A 26,916-nucleotide genomic window follows, 5' to 3' on the forward strand; every position below is an offset into this window, starting at 1 on the left:
TCCACCAACTGGCACCTTCCCAAACTTCTCTTTCCACCGTCCCTAGCTCCAGCATCTAACCAAGTCTTTTACTTTCCTCCCTGCAGCTGAAATCCCTGTCTGTATTTGCCAATAGCCACCTTGTCTCCCATGCACATCCCATGCTTGCTTTCAGCACTTGCCTCACTCTTACCTGGCAAAAAATGCTGCTGAAGCTAAAGCAACTTCTTACCCTGATTACACCAACCCCTTCTCAAATACCAGTGTTACCCTCCCTTTCCCTATGCATTCAAGTGAATCCCTTCTCCTCCTGTATCTCCTCTCCTGTATCTCCCCTTTGCTCATCCCAGATTTCATGCGTCTTTCTCATCTCCCATTTGCCTTTTGCCTTTTTCTCCTGAACTCAAGGATTTGATTGTGCCTGGAAGACTGGGCCATTCAAAGGAAATACAGAATGGCAAATTTCTCCATAATCCTAAGACTGCTCCACAAGTAATACCTTCAATTTTATAGATGAAGAAACTGAGCTGTACGGAACTATACATCCTACCACATCTAATTCTTTAAGAACAAACAGAAAGTGAAATCAACACATCCATTTCTAATAAATCCAGACAAATGGGCAGGAAGGGAAGATTAGAGTGCTACTCTCCTCCCTACAAATAAATTATGGATTTTCTCAGTAAGGAAAAAAGTCACAGAATTTTCAGTAGACAGCTCTTACCCTACCTACCTCAGCCTTATTAAGTATTTATCTGAAGCCCCTTATCTGCCCATAAAAGCTTTTCTTGCCTTTGCCACATCACCATCAATGTATTTTTCTCCTTTTTATCTTTATAGAGTGTTTTCAGCTATTGTATTTGGTGCAATGGCATTAGGACAAAGCAGCTCTTTCACTCCAGCCTATGCCAAAGCCAAGATGTCAGCTGCCCACTCATTCATGCTGTTTGAAAGAGTACCCTCCATAGATAGCCACAGTGAGGAAGGAGAGAAGCCTGTAAGTAAGCATGGTGTTATGCACAGCATAGCACACGCCTCTAATATATTTCAAGCCTGTTTTTCTCTTTTTTCTCTCACTGACATCATAGCTACTGAGAACAAGTACTATGTGAGCCCATTCACATCTGACTCATCCAACCAAACTGGGGTTAAGCTTTGCTTTGTGTCTTCTCCTGCCTACACCTCACCTGGCTCTTGGTGGAATATCTTTAAGAGCCAGTGGAAACAGGGCTAATGCAGCAGAGAGAATTTTTCAAGACTTTCTTGCATGAAGCTACCTGAGTATGGATCTTGAACATATAACTAGGCCTCTAATACTCAACCAGAAATTTAAAAGCATTTTTTTTTTTTCCCCTGACTTACTGAATTAGACATTGAATATTGGTGTTTTTTGCCCCTCAGAAGACCCAAAGGACAAGCAGATAGCTAGGAGGTGACAGTGGCTGCAGGCACTTGCTCAGTCCCATTGCTGCAGATGCCTGAAGGGGAGGGGGTCTTCATCTCTGCAGAGAAGTCTCTGTTAATAATAGCCTGGGTGGTATTGGTACTCAGGCAAGTCATTCTAGATGGAAGAGCATGGAAGAGCAAAAGACGAGTAGAACGTACTGAAAAACAGGATGGGTACTTGCCTTCAGTTAAGTGAAAGCAACAGGAAAATGTTAAGGCAGCCAAGGAGCACTGATCTCACCCTCCTTTTTTGAACTAAATCTCATTAGCCAGGTGTGTAAAGTCACACACAGAGCTGGCTTGCAGCAACAGGCAGAAACCCACCATCTTGCTCCCACTTCCTTCTCTCCCTTTCCCTATTTATACCTGTTGTTACCCCTTAGTTGCATCTGATGTGATAAGCTGAGTCTCCGGTACAGTGGGCCTTTCTGCTGTAAAATAAAGAGCACCTTGGAGGGAAAAGCAGTTTAAGGTTTTCCACGCTGGTTGTGAATAATTATACTAGGAAAAAAAATCCCAGAAATTGATCTGCTCGTGTCCTGCTGAGCAGCTGCTGGCAGGTGAATGCAAGCAATGGCTCTTCCTACTTGCTGTCTGAAGCTAACGCCTGCTTGTCAGCTTGCTGTTGTACGAAATAAGGGCTGGGACAAATATTTCTTAGTCTCAAGGTATTGGCAGAAGGAAGGTAGCGATGTGTTCCTCAACACAGCCGGGCCCAAAGCGCCATTCCAGGTATGACTGTTTCTAAACAAATGCACATGCAACCTGGAGCATGGGAAAAAGGAAGCCTGTTGGAATTGGCAACTGGCTCAGCCCCACCAAAGCAGAAACCTGCCTCCTCTTCTCAGCTTGCCAACGCATAATGGGTGCAGCCAATTTCTGCAACCCCCTGCTTTAGTCTCAGTGTCTTCAGAGCAAATCGTGCCTGTCTTATGACAACAGGACTGCACAGCTTAACCAGCCTGATCTGAAATCACAGCCCCCACTGCATTATGCTCGTTCTGCATTGATTATATGTTTTCCCAAATCCACAGACCAAAAAAAAAAAAAAATCTGTAACACTTTATGCTTTAGTCCCACATGGTCCATAGAGCATGAACTTAGTACAACTTTGAATCAAAAAAGTTTTACTCCTTACAAGGAAATTAACACCATGCTCATGAATTCATGCATCCACAGCACATAACAAGTAGCTCTAACAACTCAGACTTTAATTTTGTTCTGTCTGGATACACTTCTGTCTGTCTGTCTTCAGTTCCACCAGGCAAGGCACAGACTGTGCCAGCTGAACAGGAAATTCTGCTTACGCTGGTGACTGAATGACATTTTCTCAATGATACACTTGCTGAAATAGTTTTCCTTTTTCCATATTTCTGCCAGGATTTCTATGCTCCCAGAAATCCCTCTAGAGGCAAGCGTACGTGTGTGGAAAATAAATGCAAATAAATGCAAAATTACACCCTTCATCAGATTTCAGGCTGTTTTAAATGAGTGTTCAAAGCAAACTGTCCTTGTCACTGTTGCAACCAGGTTTACCAACCGAACTGAGGGGTAAAAGGTTGGAACTATCAGACAGAACTTATTAAAAAAAAAAAGGCTAAAAATCATCAGGCATAGCTTGATCCAAAATCCTATCTATCTCACAGAAATCACAGCATCATGAAGACACATGCTTCACTAACCAAGAGATTTCAGAACTTACTTCTGAGAAAGGCAGTGGGTTATTATAAGCACTCCAGAACAGGAATGGATTCTTACTCTGCATGAGTTCTGGAAGACCTCAAATCAACCATTAAAAAATGAATGGTTGTCAGATTTAATTGAGCCAGGATGTACAAGTAGCCCAATAAAGGCAGGGAAGACAAAGCCTGAAATAACAGACTGTTTTCTGAGGGCAACAAGACAGTATAACACACCCTGGCCTGTTACTCAGAGAAGTGTCAGGCTTTCAGGAAGGAAATAAAAGAGTGAAACTCTGTTCTTGCTACTGTGGAAAAAATATGCAACGGTTTCCAGAAGGCAAAGAGACTCTTCAGCGTTAGCTGAGGGTGCAGTTGTTTCTGTAAAACAAATCATAATCTCTGATCTCTCTCAAAACGCCAAAAACTAGAGAAAAGAGAAAACAATGGGTACTTTAGGATCTATTTCAAGTTCATCTGTCCCCAAGATCATCTCTCTCTCACAAAGTTTAGTAGCTACACATTAAAAAGCCCACCCATAAATCAATCAATACAAAGCTGATTTTTAGAAGAATTTTATTTCTATAACAGGAAAATACAAAGCTGCTCAAGCAGAGGAATCAAGTCTTAAAATCCTGAGAACCTTATCAGATTGCATTCAGTGCTTACTTTTATTGTGTATCATTAGTGTAAAGCAGCAGACATTCACAGTTCACCAGAAGATGAAAACTCTGAGGAATTTGGAACTCATATGCTGCTTTGTCTGTATTATTGAAAGCTCCTTTTTCAAAATACTTCAGATTGTAGTGCTCTCATACCACAAATGTAGTGGGAACATCCCCGTTCACAGATACAACATTTATTTGGTATAATCCCAATAGCAAAAATGAAAGATAACTTATAAAATAACACATAGCCTGATGGAGGCAGCCCTTCTGTTTCATAAACCACTATGAATAGGAAGCATAATCACCTAAGAGGATAGTGTGGTTATCCTTAAGTACGCAGTTAAATGCTCCACTGGTATAAACAGTATCAGTAGACTACAAAGTATTCTACGTGTTACTACTAAGATCATAAATACAAATCTCCCATCAATTCTCCCACACCACATCTCTCAAGTACATTTGCATTGTTGAGGCATATTTTAATATTGCATAGTTCTACTTAGATAAGGTACTACTGCTTGCATTGTTGTTGCAAATGGCTACATTACTCTTAAATGGGTACTGTTACCACAGTAAATCCCATAAAAATAGGTAGGCTTCACAAAGGTCATTAAATGTCTTAACTTGAATATAACAGTACTCTTGAGTAGCATTTCAGTTATAAGTACTACATATAACTCGTGAGCTTGCAGAGGCTTTTACATCATTATCAACCTTACAGCTGAGCTGCAACTGTTAATTGTAGCATGTCATGAAAACATTGGAACACAGTTCTACACAGCACTTCTGCTTCAGTCTCTGGGCATGACTTCCAAGAAGAACAGGTAGTAACAATCCTATCAATATAGAAAACAATGAAGTTACCACTCTTAATTCTCATGGTCTAGGATAAAAGTCATACAAATTGCCCTGAAATGTGAAATTACTGACATAAATTCTGATGCAAAAATTGTCACATAAACAGACTGTCTCAGCACTCAAAAGGACTCGGAACCCTAGTGCCTTCAGTAAGCAATAGTGATCGCAATAGCAATGGTTGACAGATCTTGAAACTAGATACTTCGATTTAAATACCTATTTCTACACAGAGTGACATAACTCTTCCACTTTTATTTGAAAATACTGTGAATTATATTTCTTCTCTGCAACTAGTTTAAGGTTTAAAGTACTTCTTTTCTATTTACCTAATAAAAGGCAAATCTTCATCCAGTTCTGTTTATCTTAACAGAGACATAGATCTAAGTATAAATGGTTTGTGTTCTCACAGAATCACAGAATCACAGAATGTTAGGGATTGGAAGGGACCTCGAAAGAGCATCTAGACCAATCCCCCTGCCGGGGCAGGATTGCCTAGACCATATCACACAGGAACGCGTCCAGGCGGGTTTTGAATGTCTCCAGAGAAGGAGACTCCACAACCTCTCTGGGCAGCCTGTTCCAGTGTTCAGTCACCCTTACAGTAAAGAAGTTTTTCCTCAAATTTAAGTGGAACCTCCTGTGCTCCAGCTTGCACCCATTGCCCCTTGTCCTGTCAAGGGATGTCACTGAGAAGAGCCTGGCTCTATCCTCTTGACACTTGCCCTTTACATATTTATAAACATTAATGAGGTCACCCCTCAGTCTCCTCTTCTCTAAGCTAAAGAGACCCAGCTCCCTCAGCCTCTCCTCATAAGGGACATGTTCCACTCCCTTAATCATCTTCGTGGCTCTGCACTGGACTCTCTCTAGCAGTTCCCTGTCCTTCTTGAACTGAGGGGCCCAGAACTGGACACAATACTCCAGATGCGGCCTCACCAGGGCAGAGTAGAGGGGTAGGAGAACCTCTCTCGACCTGCTAACCACACCCCTTCTAATACACCCCAGGATGCCATTGGCCTTCTTGGCCACAAGGGCACACTGCTGGCTCATGGTCATCCTGCTGTCCACTAGGACCCCCAGGTCCCTTTCCCCTACGCTGGTCTCCAACAGCTCTGTCCCCAACTTGTACTGGTACATGGGGTTGTTCTTGCCCAGATGCAGGACTCTACACTTGCCCTTGTTATATTTCATTAAATTTCTCCCCGCCCAACTCTCCAGCCTGTCCAGGTCTCTCTGAATGGCTGCGCAGCCTTCCGGTGTGTCAGCCACCCCTCCCAGTTTGGTGTCATCAGCGAACTTGCTGACAGCGCACTCTAATCCCTCATCCAAGTCATTAATGAATATATTGACTTGGATGAGGGATTAGAGTGCGCTGTCAGCAAGTTCTCAAACTGAATCAAATCTGCACACAATCCATATTGAGCTTTAGAAAGAAGTCATCCAAATTACACCCAAATCACAAAATAGCAAGTTATCTCAATGCATTATAATCAAGGTAGTTTATTAGATTTCATAAAGAAGCAATAATTTTTGTTTGTAAGACCGATAAGCCAAAGTTGGATCTTTTCGAATCCTACCATTTTATGAGAAGTGAAGCCAAATGTTTTAGCTTCTCCCTGTTACTCAAAGAGGCCTGGCTTGAGTCAATAGATGTGTGCATCACTGACAAGAATGACAGACAGTGTGCTCACCCGTACTCTATCTGCTCTATCTCAGTTGATTGCTACTTTTTAAAAAATATCTTTCCATGCTACATTTAATGATCTCTAAAACAAAAGCTTATTTTAAATTAAGCTACCTTCTTCTGTTCCTCCCTTCTTTCACCTTCCCCACTGTTTTCTTTCTGCTTATTCTCAGTATCTCGGTGCTCACTTCACTTGCACCGTTCCTCCTTCCTCCCACACGTGCTTTCCCAGTATGTTAATGCCTCTATTCTCATGTACCTCACTTCTGAACCTTTTCTGACATGTTCAGCCATGTTTCTTCTGTCTTTTCCTTTCCTCATTCTAGCTGTTAGCCACTTTTCCCGTTGTGATAGACAGAACCATGCCCCAAATGAAATATTATAATCCTTACCTGTCATCTCTGATTGAATAAAAAAAGCCATAGCCATGATGTACCATAGGGAGTGCAGATCCACTAAACCTAGTGTAGCCAGTCAGACTAGTTGAAAGAATAAAATTCCCACCTCCTCCACTGTAAAACAACACAAACCAAAACCAGCACTTTTAAAGATAGTTTAAAACAAAGTGAGTTTTACAAAAAAGTTATTTTGTCCTAGACATCAAGAAATCAGCACGCATAAGGCAATGTAACAAAGTCCTCTGTATCAAGGGATACAACCTCCCTGAAGGACAAGAATACAAATTACCTAGCTGTGAAGGCATTATCCACATAAAGTTCTGGCACTGGCAGTCCTTGCTCCTGTGCTATGAGTAGGAGACCCAGAAGATGACGGTCAAAGCCTGTCAAATAAATGCAAATACTGCACCACTAATAGCGGCATTTCCCATTTTTCTGCTTCTTCTGGTCTGGATAGCTGGAAGCTCAAATAAGAGCTGAAGGACAGACAAGTGACAGAGTCTACTAAAAAACAAGATTTATATTGCAGCACACAAAAACATATCCCAAACATTTGATCTAAGAGGCCTTCATCACTTTCAGCTTGCAACACTGAGCCCAAATGCAAATGAACTAAGTAATATAAACCCAGTACAGTTCCTGTGGAAAACAAAAACCAAGCAAACTTCCACTTTAGTTCCACACAGTGAAACTGGCCCACTGGCAATTATGTGGACAAGGTGAAAAGGAGGCTGTCAGGGTCACAGCTGCCTAGATAACTCACCAGGTAGAATGGAGAGAGTATGAAGGTTCATCAGGTGATTATTTCACAGCTACTCTTTCTCATTCATAGAATAAATTACCACACGAACACAGGTGCGTTAGAATTTCACCCAAATCTCTCCTCTGCCTTAAAAGACTGCATTTCCTACTTGCCAGCAAAGCATATATGTGATCAGAAGATATTCTGAAGTAACGTTTAGCTGGGCAGAAAAAGTGAATTAATATTCAAAGTGCATGTGTCTTTGGGGCACAAAGAAGGGTGCAAAAACTAAGTTTTAGTTCCTTTCCCTGAAATTAAAGAATAAAATGTTAAGGGGTAGCTTTTACTCAGCTTGAAAACAAGGAGACCTAGAAAATGTATTAACATACAGCAATATTCCCTTTTCACCCACAAGAAAAAAAACAAACACCACCAGAACCAAAAAACTTTTGATCCCAGAGTACCTTTTCCATTCTCACATTCCTTCCTCATTTTATTGTGCTTTGCAAATGCATTATGCATCAGCTGTAGTCGTTGATAAGTCTGTGTAAAGTAGGGGAGACAGGTTAGGGGAAAAAAAAGAAAAAGAAAAAACAATCCAGATGAGTAACACATCAGGAATTACAGATCAGAAAGTTTTTCCCTTTCACAGTTTCTAGCAATTTTAGATAGAAGAAAATGGAGGAACTTGAAAGGTACATCAGAACCCTTCTGAAACTATTTCTCCCAAATCCAAATTCCTTTTTCATGAGATCTTCTTCATTTGTTTCCTGAATTCCTGTTCTGTTACTTGGATCACTTTTGTACTGAATAATATCCTAAACCTCATGCTCTTTCCCAAACAAGCTGAAACAATGGAAAGTCGCCACTGTGAACTAGAGTAATCAAAACCAAAAATTTTCTACAATACCACTTATTCAGAAGCACACTGGCTTTTAGCAGGTGCGGTTGCATTTACATGATCATCATTTTTCATGGGGAAAAAACAAAAACCACCTCAAAACTCACAAATGAAAAAATCTGTGAAGCAAAAGCAGAAAACAAAACAAAGGAGACCCTAACTAAAATATACAGATGCCAGCTGCGTTCCCAACTTTTCTCTGCTGATCAAAACATTACTTCCATGACAGTAGTTCTGCTCAATGTTGTGTTTTTTTTCGATTTTGTATTGAAACTTACATAGTAAAAACAGAGAGAACAGAATACAAATAACACGTTTTCATAAAGGAGGCCTAGAGAAACATCTCTAGACACCCAAGATCTTGGCGTGTAAGATCTTAGATCTTACTAGCTTCTTAAATAGTTAAGAAACACCCTTTATCCTTTTATTCATGACACGAGAGGGTACAGCAGAGAATGCAAAACAAGGGCAGTAACCACTCAATTTGGATAAAAATCAAGCTACTAAGCTCACAAGGGGCAAAAGAAAAGTTGAGACAAAAAGATTTTTCTGAAGTACCTAACTTTAGGTATTTTCTAGTACCTCAAAAGTAGACTTTCAAGCATCTTAATTTCAAGACTATTGAACAGATTCAATGCTTTTTTAAGCTCCATGAGTTTATCATAAAAAATAGCCACAGGAAGATATTTGGAGATGCTAATCAAAATTACAAAGAGAAAAAGGCTAGAGTTAGTGTTGGAACTAACAAACCTCTATGTGTATTAGCCATAAGATCCTGATAACTGGTTGGAAGATTACTGAAGAGCAGGGAAATAAGAGGAATCCGTATTTGCAATAGGAAAGCAGATCTGAATAACGGCAGGAAAATTGAGTTTTAAAGCTGCAGCACATGCCAAAAGAAGTCAGTGAAGACCAGGAAAATACGTTCTTGAAGACTATAATTATCAATCACACGTACTTCCTGACAGCAATATTCCTGTATGTTTCTCAGATGCATTAACAATATAGAACCTTCGAATTTCCTAAAAGATATGTAGCGCTTTGTCTCAAAAATCTTCTCCTTGCTTCATTTCTCAGGCTCTGAGAAATGTGCAGTGAGGCCAAGAGAAAGCGCTTTAGCACAGCTCTCACTTGGCAAGAAAGGCATAACATGCTTTGCCAGCCAAGCACCAGAGGGCAGTTGCTGGGAAAAGAAAAGATCACCGGTTCAGCTATTCAGAGACAAACTCTGGAATACATCCCTATTGCCACTAGGACACAAACAGATTTCAACCTTGCTCTCAGACTCAACAGTTAGATTAACATTTCCTGATTTCACTTAAAAATTAAAACAACAGATCACTCCACATCAGAATACATTGGTTCCAACCCCATTACTTTTTGAGGTGTGGAAAAAAAAAAAAAAAAAAAAAAAAAAAAAAAAAAATCAGTGTCAATGTAAGTCAAGACACTTACATTCTTGAAACCAAAAGGTAAATAGGATAGAAAAACAAACAAGCCCACCCAGGACAGCTCACCTCAGTCACAATGACAAGAGCCAGACTTCAAACAACCCAACATTTGAAATCTGTCTCACTGGAAACAGGCCAACTCCCATTAATGAGACAATAGCAAAACGAGTTTTAAGCAGTTCAAATGACAGGCCTTCTAAATACATGATGATTAAAGTAGGATTTCAGCATTTACACTGTCAGAAGGATCCAGCATGGACTTGCACCACTCCACTGCTTCCATAGTACATGATCTTATGGTCTCTGTGCGGCCATGGTAGAATTGCCTGGTCATGGCAGTTTCATAACAGCAGCCCGGGCTAAGAAAAATTAGGGAAGAGTATCTCATTAACTTAACAAAACTATATGCTCTCTCAAACAAAAGAAAAAAAAGTTCTGCAAAGTATCCTACACATTTAGCCTAGTTAGAAGTATCAGTAAGCCACTAATTTTCTTCAAATTTTGTGTCTGAAAAAAACCCCACAAAGGAGTTCTGCAAGCTTTTATGAGACAGATGACTGAAAAAGTGCCAGTGCTGCCTCTAACCATGCCTTGAAGAGACTGGAGTGTCATGGCTATTTTCTGCAGACTATAGATCTGTCAGCCTCTAGTATAAATAAGCTGAAATTATGCAAGCTTCAGTTTCACTGTATATTTCCATTAAAGAAGCCATCTACACTGTCCAAAAACTCAAAAATTAAGACATACACTAGAAATAAGCAGTGTCTCCCAATGCATTTATAAGGAAAAGCTTCAAATCCTCCTCTGTTGCATACTGACACCTATCCAGCTTTTACCTGGAGGATCCCCAGCCCTGTGACAGTCTACCATTTAATACACAACTTACATAAAACATATTTGTGTGTTTAGAACAGACTTCACAGGCTATTTTAGTCTGACAATTAATTTATTCCAATGTTCAGCAAACTGAGGTCTAGTGGCATTTCTTATGATGAGACAGGCATCTCCAGTGACTAAGCATCATGCTTATATGACAAAACCCTTCTTTTTCTGAAGCAAGCAATACTCGCCAGGTCAGTAATGACTTATACAAGTCATAATGAGCATAATTTAGCAAAGAGAAATTTGGGATCACCAATACCGGGAAGAACGCTGCCATCATACCAATAATACAAAATAAAATGACACACCCCAAAATGCAGAGCCAGGCATTTTGGAGGGTCACTATCTATAGCTCTATTATTCTGCCCAAACCTTCACATCTAATGGTGCTAAAGAAAGTGATACACTGAGGTTTGTAAGGCTTTTTACAGGCTTAGAAGACTAACCATTTCACTGATGGCTGTCACTTGCTACAGATAAAGTTTTCTTTTCCATCTGAGCCACTGTTTGGCATTAAAAGAATCCTAACCACTGCGTGTTTGGCATTTGCCCAATTATCTGTACAGCCCAAATCCACATTTTCATGGATTGTCTTCTGCCCTCCCTTCCACAGTGTACATACCTGATCCCTGTGCGCACAAGGACACAATTCTTCTGAAGCCAAGAGCACAAGCCCATGGATTTCAATGGCGGAAAATAAGGCCCTATTCAATCTTTACAGTAAAACCCCTTACTTCTTCATTCTTACATCAGCATAGCAAATTACACAGTGGCATTGCAAGTCCACTGCATCATATCTCCAGATCCACCCCTTTATTCAATAATCTATTTTTTAATTCCTAATCTAGGTAATGAGCTTTTTCTTACCGTCCATGGCATTTGTAATAAGCCAGCTGAAGGGCAAGCTGCACAAATGTATCAGGGTGAAGTTTCTTCTTCCTAATCAATGCTTTGCCGAAGGCTGTGAAGACATAATTCACTAGCTGCAAGTCAGATACCTGTCATACCAAAGGAGGAAAAGCCACAGAAGTCAAGAAATATCACAACTTGGTCCACTTAAAATAAAGCACACTCGACATAAACCAAAAATGTAACAAATTTAACCATGCTGTTAAGTCCCCAGATTCAACAATTTATCAATAACATCTCTGTTCTCCAGCACGGAGGAAGACCAGCTAAAAACATGTAAATAGAATGAAAAAAAAAATATCAGTGACAACTAAGAGAAGCAGCAAGAAATTCCACCTTTTTGTAATACAATTCTTTAGTACGTCCAATTTCATTTATAAGATTTTGATCCACTGTGAATACAAGTTCCTCTGGCCATGGAATATCCCTCACTTTATCTGATCCCTGGGATGATGCAGACAGAAAGAAGGAAAACAGAAAATGTTATCCATAAGAAAATACACATTAACTAATGCACTTGAAAGTTTAAAGGATAGATACCTTCCATTTTCCCTCATTTTCAATAATCTTCTTTTCAGCATGAGATAACATGGTAATTAAAGCCATGGCATCAAAAGGCGAATGCTAGAATCATATAAGACAAAATATTACATTTTTTGCATAACTGCAAGAGGATCAAGTTGCTTTTTTCCCTACCCCACTCTTTCCCTGCAGACCAAAAGCTTTACTGTACAGTGTTGGACTTGTTTTTCTAGTCCCACAATACATAGAGCTACTGTAAGTCCATCCCGTTTTGATTGCTCTGCAGCCAGATAGGGAGGCACAATACACCACTGCTGTGGACAAGCAGATTTCAGGCAGGATGTAGGTCTTTCTGGCCATTCAGTAATGAATTTTAAAAAATTCAAGTTTAAAAACACAGCTGTTCAAATAGCTACCTAATACAAAGAGTTACTTGTAAGCCTTCTTGTGCAAGATATCTTTTTGTCTTTGGAACTCGCTCATTAAATACTTTTAAAGATAAGATTATGATTTCAGAACTCATGTTCTTAATTCAAGTATGGTGTAATATAAAACACTGTAAAGGCAGACTGCTTTTGGAAACTTGCCAGACAAGGTGCCTAGTAAACAAAGCTACACTAAAAAAGACCACACTAAGTTTTAAAATAATACTCTGAAAGGGAAAACTTAGTAAATAAATACTTGAAAGGTCTGGGGGGGGGGGGGCGGATTTTTCAACTTACATCACAGAATGCGCTACAGGTTCCATTGGAAAAGAATATGCTATTGTAGGATTTATCTCCCCAGCGCACCGTTGGATCACCTGTTAGCCCCAGCCTCGTAACCTAAAGCAAAAGTTACACGCTGTGGGTTTTCAAAAACACTGAGTACACTCCCAACCTCTGTCAGCTAAACCAAGCCTACATGAGGATGGTGAGGGTTCCCTGAGAGATAAGATATTTTCATCCAGTTGAAAATGAAACACGATTGTAAGCCTAAATTTTTAAATTAGGAGTTGTAACAAGTTGATGACTGTATTTCTGAGGACCCTGAAGCATAGAGGGCTAAAAGATTATGAAGATAGATTTCAGCCATTCCCACTTTCAATGTCCTAACAATTCAAACTATTTAAGTTATCCCATGGGTCAAAAAGAAGCGTTATCTGCACATTTATCTGCTTCATTTTCTCTGTTCTGAAAGAGTAAGAAGTGCTACTTTACTACAGAAAGAGCATGCACATACGCAGAACAAATTTTTATATAAATAAGACAAGATATGAATTATCAAAACCCCTTAGGTACCTCGGTGTAATCTTCAGGAGTTGCAGGGGGACTAGAATCATCCAGGCAGACCACAAATAAACTTCTCTGAATTTTTTCCAGAAGAGCTAAGTTCTTCGGATCAAGAGCAATCAAATATTCACGTAACTAGAAAGCATAAAAAGACAAAGTGTAGCAAAATGACACATTTCCAGTGATCACAATGCTCTTCTGAGGAATCAACTGTTAAAGTATTCCCACCTCTGCCCATTTTGTCCTTTCGTTGCTTGTTAGAGCTGCCAGTCCTGGTCCCTCTGGCTCACTATGGCATCTTTTCTGGATATATGTAAGTTGCCTTTAAGAAGATTTGGTTAATGGTTAATTCAAATTGCAGCTACTGGCCCAGTACGAACTTACATGTAAACAATTATGAACCTAAGTGTTCCATATGCACTTAATTTAAAACTAGATTTAAGACTTCAGCCATGCATATCAAACGTTCCTGAGCAGCAGACACCTGCAATACTGCAGTTTTGCAGCTTTTATAGCAACTCATCAGATAGATGGGGGAAACTTCCACTCAAGATGAACGCTGAAATTTAAAGCGGAACAGTAGCTACAGGACATCCTAAACAGAGGCTGAACTACACAAGAATACTTATCTTCCTACCTTTTCTTTGCATTTTCCCTTTGAAGAGCTATTAACAGAGAGCTAATTTTTAGTTTGCAAATTAATTTTTTCACATGTTGTTCTAGGTGTTAAAGAAACTCCACAATTTACAGGCATTTAATCTGTCTTTCCCTTTGCTCTGGCACTCTTGCCTGTTGAACTTCACTACTGACCATTAGTTACACAGTTGTCAAAAATACAAGATAACCATGACAAGGTTACAAAAAAAAACAAAACCGCCAAACAAATCAAAACCAACCCGCCCTTTCTACAGACAACAGAAAGCTTTAGGGTTTTTGGTCTGTAGTCCAGGAGTTCATTTCTTTGTTACTTGCTTGTTCTAACAGGTACAACTACAGAAATTAGAAATACATATGTTGAAATATCTTAAGTATTAAAGTACCAGACTTTAAAAAAAAGTGATTTTTGAGCTTCTCTAACCAGTTTTTGTCTTGCCTAAGGAGTCTGGCCATCCACCTTTTGCCAATTTTAATTATGAAAGTCTTCTGTTGTGCTCTATAAACAGCACTTTGACAAATGCAGTAATTCCTAGCTGAAACGCAGAACCTCTCTTTAGTAAGTAGATGCATACAGATCCCACATCGATCACAGGAGACTTATGCTGAAACTACCTCTATATGTGACATCAGAGTTCAACCAACAGAGTAGAAAACCTTGTGGCCACAACTATATTGCCAATTTGTAAAGCTGACACCTCTGCATGCTACTGGGAGATAGGAGATATAGCACAGAAAAAGCTTTAAACGTTGGCAGTTGCCCTATTCTAAAATTTACTATTTAAAGAACCAAATTCTTTCTGTTCCTGCTCAGGAATACAAAAAGAGCCACTAACATGTCTAGTTTTCACACGTCTGGCACAAAGACAAGAAATGCAAGTGAAATGCTGCTGTATTGCTCTGTAGCTAGCAGAAAGTCAACCAGTGTATACTATGATTTTGGACTCTGCTGCACTCACCAACAGGAATTCCAGCCCCTCTATTTCCTAGAAAATCATCCACAAGTATATCAGATTTGAATCAACATGATAGTATCATGTTTGATAATGATTAAGTAGCAATGAGACAATTATCAATGTGGATTAGTCCTGAAAGGAATGATGTTACCTATAATCCTAATAATTCCATGTCAAGAAACTTCACACATAAATGATGTTTCCTACTAAAACATCTTCATTCAGCCCTTTTGTGTGATGTTCTATGGGTGTATTACAAGAGTACCTGATCATCATGACTCATGGCAAGAAGATGCCATCCACTAAACAAGAATTTACTCAAAGCTGAACCCTCAGCTAGAGGAGAACCTGTAGCCTCTCTCACATATAATTCTTTGGGGTGAAGGGGATAGAAAAACTTGGTATGTAGCTTAAATAGGACAGTTCATTTGAAACAAGGTAGTTTGAAAACCTGAAAATCTCTGGAGGAGTCACCATATTGCCTTCATGTATAGCATCAAATGCAAACACTCGACCTCGACACAGGACTATTAAGTGAGATGGGCATTCACCTTCAGCCTCTGAAATAAAACAAAAAAACAGAACATGAAAATTCAACCATGGGGATAAAGTGAGTGATAGATACAGGAAAAACACTCACCAAATCCTACAGACCCCTTTTTTTGTTCAAAATGAGGCAGATTTCATAGAGTTAAAAACAGGAAAGAAGAAAAAAGAACTTTTGAAGTCCAATTTCATTATCTTATTGCAAATTTGAAGCCATTTTTAAAACTGTCAGAGAAAATATACAGAAGTCCATAACTGCCACTGTTATTAACTCCTTCAAGTCACTGTCATTACCTAGTAGCAAATGTTATTTGTGTGCCTTGTAGGCAGGAACACTGTCTGCCAAAACGAGTGTCACTTGCTGAAAGTTGATCTAGCAACATTTCTCTCTTGCATGAGTTTTGTTTGAGTTTTGTTTTGTTTTTTTTATAAGGGATGCGTAGAACGCAGCAAGCCTGCTGCTATAACACTTTGCAGGATTGAGTCCTTCCACTGTCAGGATGTTTATGCAACCAGTTTCTGTTATGCAGCTCAAGATTCGAGATGCACTACCATGTCAATCTGACCTGATCTGTAATATGCAAATCTGTAAAAAGGGAGCAGTGACACACCAATTTGGCCACTATACAGAAACGCACACTTGCATAGCATTGCCTTATGGAATCTGTCTATCTGGAAATAAGACTAAATAAAGCTGGAAAAGATTCTGACAAAAAAATCAGATGTTAAAACCGCACGAAACGTGGCTACATTTTTCTCAAACTGAGACACTGTGCCACATCTCTTCTAGTCCAGTACTCCACCCTGGGAAAAAGAAGAAACATGCCACTTTACCCACAATGTTTAACTGAATGGGCATCCACAGAAGTCTTAATCTCAACTATAAGGCTTTTGCATCTATCTTTATGATCTTACTTTCTAAATCAGATAATACAATTCAAGACATACCTGATTAAAGACATCCTAGAGTGGGGAATTCATCATTTCATGTAAATCTCACCTTCATAGATCATGAAATTAATTTTAACATAAAAAAAAAAATCAGAAGGGAAGACATCAAATTCAGTTACTTTAAGGTAGCATCCTCCTAACCTTAGCTGTCTAAAGCAAGGGGTAGAATTAAGTTTGGAAGTTAACACACCTAGAATTAAGCGTCCAAGATCTCACTACAGTTGGCAGAGATCTACCCAATACACTTAATGACATCTAATGAGCTCTTCACCTGTTCTCATTAAGGTGCTTGCTGCAGGCTGAACCAAATAGCTCTCCAGGTTCCACTGATCAGGCTCTCTTGGCTTTTAGTGTGGTCTTTGACTCCAAGCTGACATTACCTGTCAAGTTTTAGGTGCCCTACTCTACAATCTGAGTACTACAAGTGCTTAGACCCTGTCAGTTCCTTCTATAGCCAAAGGAGAAAACCAGATCCCTCTCCAGACAGCAATCCCTTCTGCCAATCTCAGATACCTGCATATTTTGATGGTCCAAATCCTTCTCTGGAGGTATTCATATTTCTCCATGAATCACAGAGAATCAAGACAACTAACTGCACTAAACATTTCATCTGGAGGTAGACAATCTGCGTGGAAATGGATATTACCTGCTATGTATGAGGTGAAAAATTATGTAAGCAAGACTGTTTAATAAAGTTCTTACAATATTTTAAGGCAGAAAAGAGGCATGAATGACATAAATTGCATCTTCACAGCATAACAGCTTTGTTTATTAAGTGCGATCAAAACAGAACATTGAATTTCCACCATTTGAATGTTTCTTCTATGTTTTGGTATTTAAACTGACTCTTCAACTGTAATGCTAAGATAAAACCCTTGAAACTTGCCTTCGGTTTTGCATTTTCTTGTCATATCCTGTGGTATGGAGACTTCCTTATACATTTTCTATGGCACAAGGCAATACCTCCTTCTTCTTGAATTCCTGAGTCTTACAGGAATTCACATCTCCCATGATTATCTAGAGTGACACTGCTGAACAACTCTGGACACATCAGAATGTGTGTGGAAGGGGTATTATGATGTCAGTTACTTGATTATTAATACTACAGTATTTGTTAGTGGAAGATGAATAAGAACATTACAGTTCACCCTAGCTCTTGATCCTGCACCCCAGAAAACTGTTGGGAGTTTACGAGAATGGCTTCAAGAAGCACTACGGACTACTTTCAAGACTGAAAATAGAAGCAGCTGGCCAAGCCAAGAAACAGCACAATGATAGAAACTAAGTAAGAATGATCCCAACAGATCTGCTCATGGGAGCACACTCGAGAAATGCATTCTGTGGAAAAAGATGCAACTAGTAATGACACTGAAATTCTGCCTGTATAATACACAGAATCCACTCACACTTATAACACATGGAATGTCTCTTTATCAATTCTTAATGCTGGCACACTTATTATAGGCATCAGGCTGGTAACACACGATTTGAAGCAAAGCTTTCTTTTAATCTTATTTAGAAAGGACTAAATATTGGACCAAAAAGGGCATTTGTAGATTAGATATCTTCTTTGCTTTCTTATATAAGTACTCAACAACCAGTATCTGATTTAGTGCTTGAGGAAGCCAGTATTTTATGGTTGAAATGACGACTCCATTAGCCCACTAATACAAAACCATTTGCTTGTATTAACCCACAACTTTCATTTGTTTACCAGTTTTAAAATAACTGCCAATCGAGTCTCTGGTAACTCCAGGGATTTTGCAAGTGCAGAAGAGCATTCGAAATTGGTTCATGTCCAGAACAACATTCCCAGATCTCTCTATAGCCACCTTCTCTCTGTAGTAAACAAATACACCAAAATTAAAACGAGATATTATAATCATGCAAGTAAATCAAGGTAAGACAAACTCATCTCTTACTGCAAAGAACGCATGCCAATGAACATAAACATATTTTTGCGACTAAAGTATACATAGATCATTAATATTTAGAATCAATTATTTTTTCTTAAAGTCTTACGCTCGTAATAGTTCCCAGTATTTCAGGGTGTGCCATATATTTACACATGCTCTTTCTATCTGAGTGCCCTCTTTGGGTGGCCAGCAGTGTTCAATATATGGACCGGGGCCTCCCATATTACAGTGTATTTGCGTTGATATGCGAAGATCAAGATAAGCCACATTCAGCCACCATTCCTCCAGCTGCAAATGAAAAATGTTTAGCATCAGAATTAAGTTTTAGTCTTGAATTCTTTAATAATCACCTGATTGTTCAACTGCCTGCTTTTTTTACCACTTTTTTTTTTTTAATATTTTGAATAGTATTTCCTATATAACAGAAGGCAGGACAGTGGTTCAGAACTAACTGCTGAGGGTAATACATCTAGCTCTTCTATTTTCAAGCTTGAAATAAAATTCAGTACTGCTTAAGACTGTTAAACTGTAAACTATGATGAAGAGTTCTTCCCTGATATTCAACATCTTAAAAGTCTGGCAGATGTCAGCTGTGGCTGCTGCAAATATCAGACAGATCACTCTGTGAAGAATGGAAGGGAAGGAGAAATGTGCAAGAGAGGATCTGCGACAGACAGTTCATAATGCATTTGTTCTATCACCATCTGAAAATCCCCGCTCCGGAGTGTGTCGTGTTAAGATTTACAAAGTTCTCATGAATTCCACTCCGTAATGACCCTCCTTGTATCCCTTTCTCCATTGAAAGACAACTTGAAAATGCTACCACATAGCTTTCTTCAGGAAAGAAAGAGATAGAGACCAGATCTAAATTCCACTTTTTTTTTTTTGGGGGGGGGGGGTAGGGGCAGGGGGGGACACAGGCTGGCAAGAGGGGGGACAGAGGTGATAGGAGACTGACAGACAGAACATTCAAAAGCTGGTAGGTAACTTAACACTTCAGTTCATGAACTCTCTTAGCCACCCAACTTCCTAAAAAAATCACACGTATATAAGTGAACGTGTTCATATCCATAGGCTAAGTGGCAGATATAAGGAAGATCCTAAGATTAAAAAAAAAACTAAATGGCTCTCTAAATTATATCCTGAACAACCAACTTTCCATAAGTTGAATGATTTCTTACATATCTAAATACGTACCCAATTCCTTCTCATTTTAGCTCTTTCCAGTAATTTCTGATGCAACTCTTTCCCAATCCCATTTTCAAATTTTTTAACTATATCCTCAGTTCTTTGATATTCTTCTTCATTTAGAAATGGCTTCACTGTAAAAAGAAAATGTTTTTATTTTAAAGACAACTGCATACCGAGATTTTTTTCTAAGATTCAGATATCCACGGGCAAGGGCGTAGATGAAAATACTCCAATTTATTTTTCTGAAACAAATATTTGAAGGGAAAACACCTTTTAAAAATCTGCAAATAAATCACAGTGTGTTCTAATAGAACATAAATACATACTTTTAAATAAATACAGGTGTTAGCAGATGAAAGCAATTGCTGAAAACCTGAAATACCTAACAGATAACTAAATCCAATATATTTAAAACTGTAGCTGGAAATACTATGGAGTTCTGCAACTCCATCAGCTGCCACAGAACTCAATGAATAAATTTACAGGAACTTTGTTTGTAAATTAATACATTGAGCCATACATGTCTGCTACCCTACTTCACCAACCATAAGTTACTTGCCTTTACTTTCAAAAGTCCATTGATGGTCCACAAGCACCTTGCCCATCAATTCTCATTCACTGTCCCCATGTTACACCTACCGTTGAATGACACTGATGGCAGTTACTACTACCTGATTTTTAGATTTTAAAATACTTCTGAATTAAAATACTCTCAGGTCATGGGCCATACAGGCCAAAGTTCTCTGTAAATGCTTGCAAAACTAGTCATTATTTTAATCTAAAACCCTTCTTAAAGCCCTTTTACCATGAAATCTATGGTCAGTTACAGGCATGGCTGATGTCAGTTTCCATATAGGCACACCTCATTGTCTTCTTATACTCACCTTGTGTAGAACATATTTTCTGTTACCTTTATAGTTAGATTGTGAAGTCAGTGGCAAACAGAATGGGGGGGGCAGAGTTTCTGCTGAGTCAATGCCTACGCAATGAGGTCTGATTCATTTTTGAGGCTGCTGGACACTACTGCCTGTTAATTTCTTGTCTGCCTTGCTAGTGCTAACCCTCTGATCTACTTACAGCTGTTAAGAAGGAGACTTGTTTAATGTTTATTAATTGTGTATCTGTATCACCTCTAATCTAGCTTTTGTGAGTAACGACAGTTTCAGCTGGGCAAGGTCTCAAATACTTACTTATCCTTGTAGAATTAAAATCTTACTTCCTCACAACTGTGTCTTGATGCAATTATGACTGCTTGCCTGCAAACACTACCTTTTTCTTCTTCATACATCTAGTCCAACATCTCATCTCAGCAGGGTCAGCTACAGCAGGCTGCTGAGGACTGTGTTGGATTTTGAGTATATCCAAGGATGAAGACTCTACAACCTCCCTGGTAGCAACCTGTTCCAGTGCTTAACAACCCTCACAATAAAAACAGTTTTCTTACATTTAAAAGGAATTTCTTTATATTTCAATTTGTGCCCATCACCTCTTGTTCTGTCACTGGATACCACTGCAATGTCTAGCTCCACCTTCTTTACTCCTCCATCAAGTATTTACATGCATTGCAAAGATCCCCTCTAGAGCCTTTTCTTCCCCAGGCTAAGCAGTCCCAGCTCTCTGTGTCTTTTCTCATATGTCAGATAATCCAAGCCCTTAATTGCCTTCATGGCCCTTTGCTGGGCTCACTTCAGTATGTCCACGTCTTGCTTGTACTGGGAAGCCCAGAACTGGACACAGCACTCCAGACATGGCCTCCCCAGCACTGAATAGCAGGGAAGGATCACCTCTCTCCACCTGCTGGCAACACTCCTTCTAATGGAACCCTGAAGGCTGCTGGTCTGCCTTGCTCCAAGGGCACATTGCTGGCTCATGTTCAACTTCAAGTCCACCAGGACCCCAGCGGCTTTTCTGTAAAGCTGCTTTCCAGCCAGTTGGCCCCAGCTTGTGATAGTGTGGGAGGTCATTCCTCCCTGGGTGTATGACTTGGCATTTCCCTTTGTTTGCTGAACTTCAGGAGGCTCCCGTCAGCCTGTTCCTCCAGCCTGTCAAGCTTCCTCTGATGGCAGTGCAACGATTTGGAGCATCAGCCACTCCTTCTAGCTTTGTACCATTTGCAAACTCAGACTGCACTCTGAGTCCCATCATCCAGGTCATTAATGAAAAGGTTAAACAACACTGGACCCCTGGGGTACACCATCAGAGACTGGCTTACATCTGGAATATGTGCTGCTGATCACAAACCTTTGAGCCCAGCAGCTGAGGCAGTTTTCAGTCCACCTGACTGTCCACTACCTAGTCCATACTTCATCAGTGCGTCTGTGAGGAAGTTTAAAAAAAAAAAAGAAAAAGCTTTTGATGTTCCAAAAGCTTTATTAAAGTCAATATAAACAATGTCTAGATGCGGCTTGAATTGTACCATTGTCAGTTGTGAACACAGGTGAAAACAGAAATAATAGCAACAGAGCCATCCACCTATACCATTTAGCAGTTTACAGTATCTACCCAGGAAACCACGAGTTGAAAGCCTCCCCAGACTGAGGGTAGTCCAACACTCAGGTTTCCCAGAGAGGGACTGTCCTGTTTCATTGGGATTTGGTTTCAGTTTGTGGCCAACCATGGTGATCAAGGCCCTTAGCAGTTAAATCCAGGGCAGCTGACCCTGGCTGGCCCACAAGTTATTCTCTGTCATTGACATTAAGCTCACTATAAGAGAGAGGGTTTGCTGAGAAGAGGTGGGGCTCTTCCTGCTCTCCTCCTTTCTCCCTCTTCCTCATTGGGATTCCTGAAGCAACTTGCCAGTGATCTGACTTCTGTCTGTTTTGTGTTGTCATTTATATTGATTTCTTCATTTCATTAAATCTGATTAACTTCAACCTACAAGTCTCCCTCCTTTTCCCACTTCCCTTCCTCATTTGGGGAAGGGACGTTGGGTGAGAGAAAAACTGCTACTGTTTAGCCCTGGGTGTGGGCTAAATGAAGACAGTGACCTTACTACCACATAATATTGTAAGAGAGAATAATTATCCTCTGTTATTCAAGTTACAGTCATTACAGAGCAATATGCACATGCACACAAGAAAGAAAATAAGAAAAATTATTGGGTTCTGGTCCCTGTTCAAGGGGTGACCAAGATTGCTAGGAGACTGGAGCATATGATGATGAGGCTGAGAACCGAGTTTGTTCAGCTTAAGAAGAGAATGCGAAGTTACGGACTACAGCAAGGTCTTCCCAACTGAATGGAAAGGCATATCGAAGATAAAGCACAGCTCCTCTCAGAGATGCACAGGAATAGTACAAGAGAAAATGGACTCTAGTTGGAGCACAGGAAATTTCTGACAAGGAAAATGTGAGGTTTTTTTTTGTCGTTGCTGGTTTGGTTTTTGTTCCCTTTCCTGCAATCACGAGGGTGAACCGGAACAGGTTGCCCAGAGAGGCTAGGGAATCTCCATCCTTGCAGATACACAAAACCTAGCTAAGCAAGGCCTGAGCAACCTGCTGTAGTTGGACCAGCTTTGAGCAGGGACCTGGTCTAGATGAACCCTTCCCAATCTATGTGATTCTATGATCACAAAGTTTCTTTCCATTTAAAAACGATTTGATCAGATGTAGAAGCAGCACTACTAGGAAGGAGCAGAACTCATCCCCTTTCTTACTAGAGTTCAGTGAAACTTCTCTCTTGCCACTTTCTCTAGGCCCACAGATCTTGTCTTCCTTTCTGCACAGATCAGCTCTGTCCATGAACAAGAACTATCCCATGGAAGACGTATTCAGTTGCATAGTTAAGGAATCCTCTAGAGAGCTGGAGCTTTGGGTTTTCATACTCAGGCTGAGTCCAAGCTTCTGAGTCTCAACCTCTGGGGTGAGCTGAAAGGCTAAATAACACGGCTACAGCCACCTTCTCTGCTCAAGGCCTATCTTCAGAACAAGGTTAGTCATTCTGAATCCAAAGCAGAGGCAGCTACTATAAAGCCCTTAATAAGGCACCTTCTGAGAGATACTCTGTCCAGCTTTTCCAGTTGATTGGCTTTAAACAGGCAAGTGCTTTAACACAGGCACACTGACTAATATTAAGTGTCTTGAGTCAAGACAGGAGTTTCCAAGGAATGATTCAGAGTATCTACAAAGAGTCATTTGGAGATTCTGAATTGTTCTTCAGAAGCACCTCACTTCCTTCCCTCACCTCCACAGACTAAACAAATGAACGAGTTGAAGCAATAAGAATCTCTGAGCTAGTGTCTAGAATTGTGCACTGCACATTCTGGTTTTAAGTGATTTGAACAAGGGAAGACTGTGGCAGAAACAAAAGTACTGGACTAACTTTCCTCCAGCCTCCAGTGAGACTAAAGGAGATCAACAATGATGATCAAAGTTATAGAATGACTTATGTACAAGGAACAGTAAGCAGGAAGTAACTTCAGCGTGAAAAAAAGGGACATGTGAGAAGGTGTTTCTGAAAACACAGATCAGAATCAGAAAACAAGAGCCAACGAACGTGCTGTCAGATTTTATCACTCCATGAGAGAGTTATTGATTAACTTGAAGAGCCAGCTGGGTTTACAAAACTAAGTTCTATAGGGTAGTTCTGTTATTGCAGGTTCACTACTATTGCAGCACAACTTTAGTTAATCTGCATTACAACAAAATGGTTTTTTGACACGCATACACATACAACATTTTTTCTCTAAACCCACCATTTCAACATTCTGCATCAAAATGTGATGACGTAAGGAACAACAAAAAAAAACACTATTACCATCTATTGGGCCATTTCCACTACATTCGGAATAAAAGGGAACTCAGGGTGAACTTAAGGATTTCTATTTTGGGAAATGGAAATTTTGGTTAATATGTTTCTGCTAAGGACAGAACTCTACGTCTTACTCTGTTAGCACTCCTGTATTACAGGTAAGACAGTAAGACACAAAGTAGATGTTCCAGAAAAAAGCTCATATGTCTCTGAGTTCTGAAAATTATTAAAGAAACATAGGAAAGTAATTTCAAGATACTAGGTGATGTATCTTTGTCATCCCTGACATATCAAAGCCTTATATGACAATAAAGAACTAACCAGTCATACCTGCTTTATAAACAAAGCTAGATGCATGTGCACTGATGCTGTTTTCAAAACTTTTATCTTATGTGATCTTCTTTATATACCCAACATTTCAAGGCAGAAATTATCTAAGTTAAATTACCCAAAAATGCCCACCACTGCCTTTTTCTACTACTGTATAGTTAACAGGATTGGTGAGAAAGAAGAACATTTAAGTATGAAGAAGTTTGAAATAACTGTTTTTTACAAAGATCCTGGGTAAACACAGTCATAAACAAGCAAAGTAGTTATTATGCAAAACAAAATTTGTAGATGGAGAAATATTTTTTATTAGACCAGCTAATATAGCTAGAAAAACAAACAAACAAACCAACCAACCAACTAACCAAAACCTGTGGGGGGGTAAAAACCTCAAACCAAAAAGTTAACCTTCCCACATGCCCAATTCCCTTCCACGCTGAAGAAAGGCAAATAGGGATAAAATGGAAACTTTTAGTCAGGTTGCTCTGGGCACTTAGTTTCCTGTTTTGAACCTGAAAAAGACCTTTCACACACTAAACCTGTCTGTAACCGCCACCCTAATTACATGAGTTGACACAAGCTGTCTCTACAGATCAGTTTGCAAACATCTTCATATTAGCCTGGTTACAACAGCACACGCCACACTACTATGACAATATTAAGTCATTACCTGCATCAAGGTATTTACTTAAGGATTCATCAAGAGGAGGTACCGGCAGGGAAGGCAGAGAATCTTGGTACTGAAACGTTCGCTCCTCAGAGGATTCAAGCACTTGCTTTTCCATGATGCAGATCTGCAGCACAACATCAACAGACTATTAAAGAAGCTTACGTTAGATAATGTATCTCCCCACACTGTCTTCTCCCCCATCCCACCTCCCAGCCATTTACGAGGCAAAAGACATATCAGGGAAGCGTCCCCTGACAAAGCCAGGATGGAGGGTTTCTCGTTGGCCTGAAGCCACAAGCGGCATACACACCACAGGGGGGAAACTATGGCCAGGCGGCTATTGATGCATTCTCCTGGTATGTCGCGATTAACCAGCTCGAGGCCTGTCACTCTCTTCCCCGAGTAGAAGCCGGCCAGCCCTGGGACACCCACCCACCGACACCAGAGGCTGACTGGGGAAGGGGCGGGGGGAAAATCAGTCGCACGGCGACCCCCGGCCGGCGGCCGCCATCGCGCAGCTCGCCGCAGACCTTCACCCAGGCCCCCACACCCGTTGTAACGACGAAGGGGCGCGGCCCCCGCCCGAGCCCCGGCCGTGCCCCCGCTACCCCAGCGCTCCCCGCACAGCGGAACGGCGGCCCGGGGCGGGTCTGGGCCGAGCAGGGCCCGGAGCCGCCGCCGCACCACGGCGGTGTTTACAGCAGCTCAGGGCCCGCGCTGGGGAGCTGCCCCGGAGAGGCCGGGTGGACGGGGCTGGAGGGGTAAGGAGACAGCCGAGCCGAGCCGAGCCGAGCCCGTACGAGCCTCTGCCCCACCGCCACGCATCCCCTGAGGAAAGAGGCCGACGGAGGCGCCCGCCCGCCCCACTTACCTTGGCCGGGCTGGGCCCCCCTCAGCCGGCTCGCCGCCCGCCCACCTGGCTCGCCGCCCGCCCGCTCGCCTTCACCTCTGCCCCACTTCCAAGCGGGCCCGGAAGCCGGGCGGGGCGGGACGGCCGCGGGGAGGCGGCAGGCGGAGGGGCCGCGGCTCTGTGGGGCCGCGGGGGCGGGAGCAGAAGGGGGCCCCGCGGCGCCGGAGCTGTGGAGGGGCCGCGGGTCCTGGGGTGGGGTGTGAATGGAAGGACAAGGGGAGGAAGCGCGGCCAGGGCCGCGCTGAGGGCTTCCCGCAGGCCCTGCGGAGGCAAGGGCTCTCCGCAGCTGGTGTCGCTCGCGGGCTGTGCTGCTAACCCCGGCGGCACCCCCAGCGGGCCTGAGCCCAGCTGCGAGCCCCGACTGGCCCTGGGGGGCTCCTGGCCTGGGGATGAGCGGCCCTGCTGCTTTGTGGGCGGGGAAGAGCTCGGGAGCCTGCAAGGACGTTGCTGTGGGGCAGGTCTGGGCCAGACCGGTGGGTTTCTGTGTCACCTATTAAAATGGTGTGTGGGAGAGAGGCTTGTGGGGTGGGACTGGCAGCCCTACAGGAGTGGGGGTAAGCACAAAGCACCAGCAGTGAGACCAAGTGGGATTTTGAGCGGTCCTCGCATCCCAGAGCAAACGCCACATGGTGAAGCACCACTTGTACTGGGAAAGACG

At 41.3% G+C, this 26,916-nt stretch overlaps 1 protein-coding gene across 1 annotated transcript; it reads right to left on the reverse strand.

The window, feature by feature from the left end:
- Positions 1 to 3,663: 3,663 nt before the first annotated feature.
- On the reverse strand, positions 3,664 to 26,324 carry CROT (carnitine O-octanoyltransferase). Its single transcript, XM_068404918.1, has 17 exons — positions 26,220 to 26,324; positions 25,349 to 25,472; positions 19,611 to 19,735; positions 18,520 to 18,701; positions 18,212 to 18,336; positions 15,452 to 15,560; positions 13,619 to 13,712; positions 13,400 to 13,525; positions 12,842 to 12,943; positions 12,138 to 12,221; positions 11,934 to 12,041; positions 11,556 to 11,686; positions 10,042 to 10,165; positions 7,919 to 7,997; positions 7,002 to 7,095; positions 6,707 to 6,826; positions 3,664 to 4,608 (listed from the first exon to the last, which is right to left on the reverse strand). Exons 2-17 carry the CDS (start codon positions 25,461 to 25,463, stop codon positions 4,488 to 4,490), a joined length of 1,839 nt encoding a protein of 612 aa, XP_068261019.1. The 5' UTR covers positions 25,464 to 25,472; positions 26,220 to 26,324; the 3' UTR covers positions 3,664 to 4,487.
- Between the last annotated feature and the right edge of the window lie 592 nt (positions 26,325 to 26,916).

The sequence above is a fragment of the Nyctibius grandis genome, chromosome 7, assembly GCF_013368605.1.
Source record: "Nyctibius grandis isolate bNycGra1 chromosome 7, bNycGra1.pri, whole genome shotgun sequence".
Classification (NCBI taxonomy): domain Eukaryota; kingdom Metazoa; phylum Chordata; class Aves; order Nyctibiiformes; family Nyctibiidae; genus Nyctibius; species Nyctibius grandis.

Coding starts and splice junctions, on each gene's coding strand:
- CROT (XM_068404918.1), bottom strand. CDS start 25,463: ATGGAAAAGCAAGTGCTTGAATCCTCTGAGGAGCGAACGTTTCAGTAC. Junction 13,713..15,451: donor ACTCCTCCAGAGATTTTCAG/GTTTTCAAACTA, acceptor ATCTTCTTAAAG/GCAACTTACATATATCCAGA. Junction 10,166..11,555: donor TATTACAAATGCCATGGACG/GTAAGAAAAAGC, acceptor AATTTTTCTTAG/CCCGGGCTGCTGTTATGAAA.